Source organism: Poecilia formosa, unplaced genomic scaffold (assembly GCF_000485575.1).
Source record: "Poecilia formosa unplaced genomic scaffold, Poecilia_formosa-5.1.2 Scaffold1251, whole genome shotgun sequence".
Taxonomy (NCBI): domain Eukaryota; kingdom Metazoa; phylum Chordata; class Actinopteri; order Cyprinodontiformes; family Poeciliidae; genus Poecilia; species Poecilia formosa.
The window spans coordinates 5,194-12,542 of NW_006801190.1; the positions used below are offsets into that span (position 1 = coordinate 5,194).

The 7,349-nt window shown below is 38.0% G+C and overlaps 1 protein-coding gene across 1 annotated transcript in view; it reads left to right on the plus strand.

Moving 5' to 3' along the window:
- LOC103132728 (uncharacterized) overlaps positions 1-7,344 on the plus strand; it is a gene marked incomplete at its 3' end in the record, with an annotated part of 11,376 nt that extends 4,032 nt beyond the window's left edge. Inside the window, exons 6-10 of the mRNA XM_016667556.1 lie at positions 9-81; positions 4,934-4,969; positions 5,576-6,016; positions 6,598-7,038; positions 7,259-7,344. Coding sequence (XP_016523042.1) covers positions 9-81; positions 4,934-4,969; positions 5,576-6,016; positions 6,598-7,038; positions 7,259-7,344 — 1,077 coding nt within the window. The remainder of the gene's footprint in view (positions 1-8; positions 82-4,933; positions 4,970-5,575; positions 6,017-6,597; positions 7,039-7,258) is intronic.
- Between the last annotated feature and the right edge of the window lie 5 nt (positions 7,345-7,349).

Here is a 7,349-nt window from a genome sequence, read left to right on the forward strand (position 1 = left end):
GTTGAACTTATTTTCTTGATACTTTATTTTATGTCAAGCTTTCACTGATGGATTACAGGCTCATCCTGTTTGGGCTCTCAGGTTTGTGTCTGTTGTTTTTCTGATTCTAACTTCTTAAAGTCTTTTTTCTTTTAGACTTTCTTCCACAGAGGGAAACTGAGGCAGAGATGCAACCTTAGAAAAAAGTTAAAATCAAAGTAATGTGTTGAACATGTACATGTGCACTATGTACATTTTCACAGTGTGCATGAAAATGCACATGGGGTGTGATTGGCACTTTCACCTCAATACAAGGAAATCGTGGGTCCAAACCTTTCCTCAACTTTTAGGTACATTAGAATTACCAAAATTATTTATAATTTCTAGTAGTGTAACTTTTGTTTACAGCTTGAACAAACTATTTCTATTGGTCTTACACCAGGGTTTTGTGATGGCTACTCCAAAACATTAACTTTGCTGTCCTTTCTTGATAATCTAAAATAATTATTATTGTTGTTTTCCATTCAGAAGACCAATTTGTTGTTGAGCTGTAACTTTCAGGATGATTTCTTCAATTGATGCTGGAATATGTTTATGAAATTCCACCTTTTTTCTCCAGATATAACAATATATGGGGAAAAAATTGCTTCAGTCGTCACTAAAATTTAAGGTATTTGTTTCTTAGTGGGTTTTCAAACTATAATCTGGCTTCTTCATGTTGCCAGTGGATAATGTGATCTTCCTCGCTACATGATTTTTTTAGCCGATGTTGGAAAATGAGATTACTTCAGCATCTTTACGAAGTCCATAGGACAAATCAGATTTGTTTATACTGTTTATGACAGCCTGACTGATTTGTTTAAACTTTTGCATGATCTCAAACCTTTAAGTGGTGTGTTTACAGTGCAGCTGTGCCTGGATTTAACTATGATCTAGTCTAACAAATCAATGACGTCCCACTGAGATTTCTCTAACAGTTTAACTGATTTTAGTTGACTTGCTTAAAGTTACATGAAAAATGTTTTCTCTGCTATTATTCTGGCATTTAGCAAATTGTTTTAAATATATTATATGTAAATGTCTAATTTCAAATGTATTGATCAGCTGTTTCCATATTTTGTTTCTGTTTTGATGGCAGTTTTTCTCCAAACTTCACTGATCTCTGTGGCTACTGGTAAGACTTTACATCTTATTATGAAAGAGAGACTTTTCCACACCAGAAATATGTTAGTTTTATCTGCAGTCTGTTGGTTGGTCATTCAAGAAGGCCTATCAGCTATAGATTAATTTAAGACATTCGAAAGGCTCCTAAACAAAGGTTGAGAAAAGATTTGGGGGATAATTTTCTCACTAAACTTAGTCTAAAACCTGCTGTGTAACAATTAAACCTGCGTCTCCTCTGAACGATAGCAAAGTGAAATTCATCATAAATGTCTGAAAGTGGTTTTTATTTGCAGTGTTGTGTCTTAAACCTAACAGAAGCAACAGTTTCAAAATGAAATGGAGTGAGAACTTTCTGATCTTTGTTCACAGCAAACAGAGAGATCTTCAGAGACTCATTAAGTCTCNAGAGACATAATAACTGGACCGTCTTAAAATGCAGTCACAGAAGCAAACTCTAAGAACGTTCAGTGATTTTATCCGTCTGTTTCTGCAGATTTTTACATAGATTTCAAATTTAGTTTGATTTCATATTATGCTGTTGTGGTTAAAGATCAAGTAAAGGAGTGATAATTACATGAACTACTGCCCTCTGATCCACCATCGCCCCTGCATGGCAGAAACAGCTTTCCGTGTGAAGAACAAAAACATCGGTTTCTCAGAAACATCTTGTTTCTTTCTCATGTTTCAGACTGTAGCACTGAGTTTGCTCTTTCACAAGGTGCTTCATTCATACTTTCTACTTTGCATTGCAAAGTTTATTATCTTCTTTGCACAGAAGTTTGTAAATGTTCAATGCTTATAAGTACAAAGGCAAATGGAACTACACACACCCTGCATTATCCTTGTTTGCTCTAATATCACCTACAGTGTAAGATGCTCCTTTACTTTCATTTTCCCCAGGTTATCTAAGGCAGATCCATTTCACAGGAAAGTGTTATTTACAGCATCAGTTACAGTTGTGATATAAAATAGACTCCATTACCATGTCATGTATACTTAAAGCTTTGGTTCTCTAGGTTCTCTGGACCTTAACGGTTCTACAGCTCGTTAGCTGGTTGTGCTAATTAAAGAGATCTCAGATGTTGGTGGTGGAATCTGATGAAAACTTTCTGTGGTTTTGAGGTCTCAGTCTCAGCTGCCCTGCTGAAGCCTCCACATTCTACAACTCTGGCGTTTCCTCATTGAGCCCTAGGCATTTTTAAGCTTTTCCTGTTTCTTTTTTATGTTGCTGTTGCTTCAGATTGCTACATTAATCACTGCTGCCACAGTGTCCAGTTGGCTGCCTAACTTTTTTTTTTTATATAAAGCTTGATCTGGAAATCCCACAGGATGTTAACTCTGTTATTCTCAACTTCTCTTGTTGTGTCCCCAAACTCAAATGTTCCTGTACTTTATTCCATTTGATAATAATGTTTCATACACTTTGGTTGGTAACATTTTATACCAAACTAATGAATGCTGAATTCTAGTAGGTACATTTGTGGATATATTCCATTTGGGTCCAGTCTGGTGTGATGACTTAGGCTGAATTTTTTCATCCCAATTGAAGGAACTCCTCTTTGCCAAAATAGAATAAGTCACATTCAGCTGCTGTGTGAATGCAGAAATCTGCCCCATTAAACCACTAAACCAAACCAACAGTTACTCTCCTTTGACAGTAACTTTAACTTGTAACTTTATGCCTTAAAACAGGCGACATGTCTCCAATCGTAGTTCTCTAGAGCTACTTGCAGGTTTTAGATGCATCCCTGCTAAAACTCTCCTGAAACTGTCATGTTCCGTGTTTCTGTGTGTTTATTTTTGAGTTTCTGTGTAGTCCTGTGAGTCTGTCTCTGTGTCTTCCCTGTTGATTGCTCCCAGCTGTATCCCGTTCCCTGATTACCTTCCCTGTGTATTTAACCCCCCCTGTTGTCTTTGTCTGTGTCGGATCCTCGTCGTGTGATTGTCGTAAGTCAGTGTCGTTTGTCAATGTCTAGGTTTGTCTAAGTTGTCGTGTTGACGTCTATTCGCGCCAGTTGAACTGCTAAGTCCTGGTTTGCGTTAGCTCTCGTCTCCAAGTCCTGTTTATCAGTTGCTACCGGTATTTGGCTGTGTGCCTGTCTCTCTGCCGTGCTGCCTGTGTTGGACTGTTTTTGAGCCTTCATTAAATCTTCATCACCATAACCTGGGTCTCAGCGTCTCTCCTCACCACCTACAACCCCACTTCATGACAGAAACAAATTAATTTCTCATTTCCAGACCTTTGCTAAACTTTATTGCATACTGTAGAGATATTTCAATCATTTGATTGAACTGTGTTTTAACAGGGGGTGTAATCCAGAGTTTTAACCCAGTAAAACTCCTGTGGTTCTCCTAAACTCCTGACCTCCTCAGTCTCACAAACTACAATGTTGGCGATAAAACAGACCTAATGATGCAACTTCTCCTTCTATTAACTCTAGAAATGTTGAATTCTAGTAATTTAAATGACACTAATCTGCTTTCATCATTTCCATGTTCTTTTACTGTCACACATCCTGGGAAGTGACAATATATGTCATGCCACACCCATCTGTAGTACCTTTAAACATGTAGAGCATCTCAAGACTTTGTCTCTGTGTGCCTTGAAGCCTTGAAGCCTTGAAGCTGTCATCCGCTTGTCTGTGTTGTGAAATGCATTTATAGTGTTTGGATGTTGAACTTATTTTCTTGATACTTTATTTTATGTCAAGCTTTCACTGATGGATTACAGGCTCATCCTGTTTGGGCTCTCAGGTTTGTGTCTGTTGTTTTTCTGATTCTAACTTCTTAAAGTCTTTTTTCTTTTAGACTTTCTTCCACAGAGGGAAACTGAGGCAGAGATGCAACCTTAGAAAAAAGTTAAAATCAAAGTAATGTGTTGAACATGTACATGTGCACTATGTACATTTTCACAGTGTGCATGAAAATGCACATGGGGTGTGATTGGCACTTTCACCTCAATACAAGGAAATCGTGGGTCCAAACCTTTCCTCAACTTTTAGGTACATTAGAATTACCAAAATTATTTATAATTTCTAGTAGTGTAACTTTTGTTTACAGCTTGAACAAACTATTTCTATTGGTCTTACACCAGGGTTTTGTGATGGCTACTCCAAAACATTAACTTTGCTGTCCTTTCTTGATAATCTAAAATAATTATTATTGTTGTTTTCCATTCAGAAGACCAATTTGTTGTTGAGCTGTAACTTTCAGGATGATTTCTTCAATTGATGCTGGAATATGTTTATGAAATTCCACCTTTATTCTCCAGATATAACAATATATGGGGAAAAAATTGCTTCAGTCGTCACTAAAATTTAAGGTATTTGTTTCTTAGTGGGTTTTCAAACTATAATCTGGCTTCTTCATGTTGCCAGTGGATAATGTGATCTTCCTCGCTACATGATTTTTTTAGCCGATGTTGGAAAATGAGATTACTTCAGCATCTTTACGAAGTCCATAGGACAAATCAGATTTGTTTATACTGTTTATGACAGCCTGACTGATTTGTTTAAACTTTTGCATGATCTCAAACCTTTAAGTGGTGTGTTTACAGTGCAGGTGTGCCTGGATTTAACTATGATCTAGTCTAACAAATCAATGACGTCCCACTGAGATTTCTCTAACAGTTTAACTGATTTTAGTTGACTTGCTTAAAGTTACATGAAAAATGTTTTCTCTGCTATTATTCTGGCATTTAGCAAATTGTTTTTAATATATTATATGTAAATGTCTAATTTCAAATGTATTGATCAGCTGTTTCCATATTTTGTTTCTGTTTTGATGGCAGTTTTTCTCCAAACTTCACTGATCTCTGTGGCTACTGGTAAGACTTTACATCTTAATGTGAAAGAGAGACTTTTCCACACCAGAAATATGTTAGTTTTATCTGCAGTCTGTTGGTTGGTCGTTCAAGAAGACTGAGGTTGAGAAAAGGTTTGGGGAATAATTTTCTCATTCAGCTTAGTTTAAAACCTGCTGTGTAACAATTAAGCATGAGTCTCCTTTGAACCACAGCAAAGTGAAATTCATCATAAATGTCTGAAAGTGGTTTTTATTTGCAGTGTTGTGTCTAAAACATAACAGGAGCAACAATTTCAAAATGAAATGGAGTGAGAACTTTCTGATCTTTGTTCACAGCAAAGATCAGAGAGATATTCAGAGACTCATTAAGTCTCTGTAGAAAAATTGTCTGCAACTGGATTTAACATGAACCTGTCAGACTGTGGAATTGCATTTAGTGATAAGAAATTATGGAAGATATTATGATCTTACTTAGCCGCTAATCTATTCTCGGGTGCCGGAAAACCCCTTCACCCACATCCTCTCAAAATCTGAAAGGTCAAAATAAAAGCAAAAGTATTTGGTATCTTTAAACTTATAATGTTTATCTTTTGTTTTTCTCCACATGTCATATTTGATGATGACCAAGCTCTTTGTACCGGCTGTGATTGTTGTCCTGATGGCACAGAGTGCATCACCACCAATGGAGTTGTTCAATGCATCGACCCCTGTGCCACATACACTGTGGTGAATGATGCCTGGCGTTCAACAGAGAATACAGACCAAACAATCTTACACTGTGACCGAAACATTGTCTGGAGTGGTTGGTATCGCTTTTATTTGGGTCAGACCAGCGCTCGGATGCCAGAGAAATGTGTAGCAGAAAACCGATGCGGAGCCGATGTTCCCTTATGGATAACCGAACCTCATCCAGTTCAGCTTAATGAAATCGTAAATCGCACTGTGTGTAATGCTTGGTCAGGTTCCTGCTGCCATTTTGTCTCACACACCATCCAGATCAAAGTTTGTTCTGGTTACTACGTCTACAAACTTCAACAGCCAACTGCATGTTGGCTGGCATATTGTACAGGTAAAGTTTTATGGCAATGATTTATAAAGAATTAAGAATAGTCACACACATAGATGAACCCCAATCAACTCATCGTTAAATTTTTAAACATTTTAATTACTTNATAAAAGTGACAGAGGACACAAATATGGGAAGTGTGGAAGCCTCTACTGTATCAAATTGACATAGGAATAACAGAGAGTTGGCCATTCTAAGGTAAAAACCCAGCGCATACAGTGTTCATGTTTTGTTTTGTTTTTTACATTCATACGGCTTCCCGCGCCCCCCCTGCAATGACACGGCGCCCCCCCTAGGGGGCGCGCCCTACAGTTTGGGAACCTCTGCGCTAATCTATTCTCGGGTGCAGGAAAACCCCTTCACCCACATTATCTCAAAATCTGATAGGTCAAAATAAAAACAAAAGTATTTGGTGTATTTAACCCTTGTGAGTGCAAAGACTGAGGCAAACATGGAGGACTGTGGCAAATGATGCAAGTTTTACGGGTCTGAGGTCAGTTGAACCCCATTTGTAAACACAAGGGTTAAACTTATAATGTTTATCTTCTGTTTTTTTCCACATGTTGTATTTGATGATGACCAAGCTCTTTGTTCCGGCTGTGACTGTTGTGCTTCTGGCACAGAGTGCATCACCACCAATGGAGTTGTTCAATGCATTGACCCCTGTGCCACCTACACTGTGGTGAACGATGCCTGGCGTTCAACAGAGAATACAGACACAACAATCATACACTGTGACCGAAACATTGCCTGGAGTGGATGGTATCGCTTTTATTTGGGTCAGAGCAGCGCTCAGATACCAGAGAAATGTGTAGCAGAAAACCGATGTGGAACTCATGCTACTTTGTGGATAAACGGGACTCATCCAGTCCAGCTTAATGAAATCGTAACTCGCAACGTATTTGGCGCCTGGTCGGGTTCCTGCTTCCATTTTGCCTCCAGCACCATTCAGATCAAAGTTTGTTCTGGTTTCTACGTCTACAAAGTTCAACTGCCATCTTCCTGCACTCTGGGATATTGTGCAGGTAATGTTTTATGGTAATAATAATTAACTAAAAAAGGATCTGTTTTCCTTTTACAACCAGACAATTTCAATGTGCACACATACACAAAGCCTAATCATTAGATTTTTTTTAAATTTCAGTTATTTTCTTGACCGAACCAAATGTGTAGCATACTTTTTGTGTTTGGTAAAATAGAAATAAATATTTATATTGTAATTCATGTTGTGTTTATCTGCGTTAGAAATTCCGCCCTTCGTAGTTCTGGCACAAAGTGAGACCAGCATCACTCTGCAGTGGAGCGCGATCACCACCAGCTTTGTTCTCCAGTATGA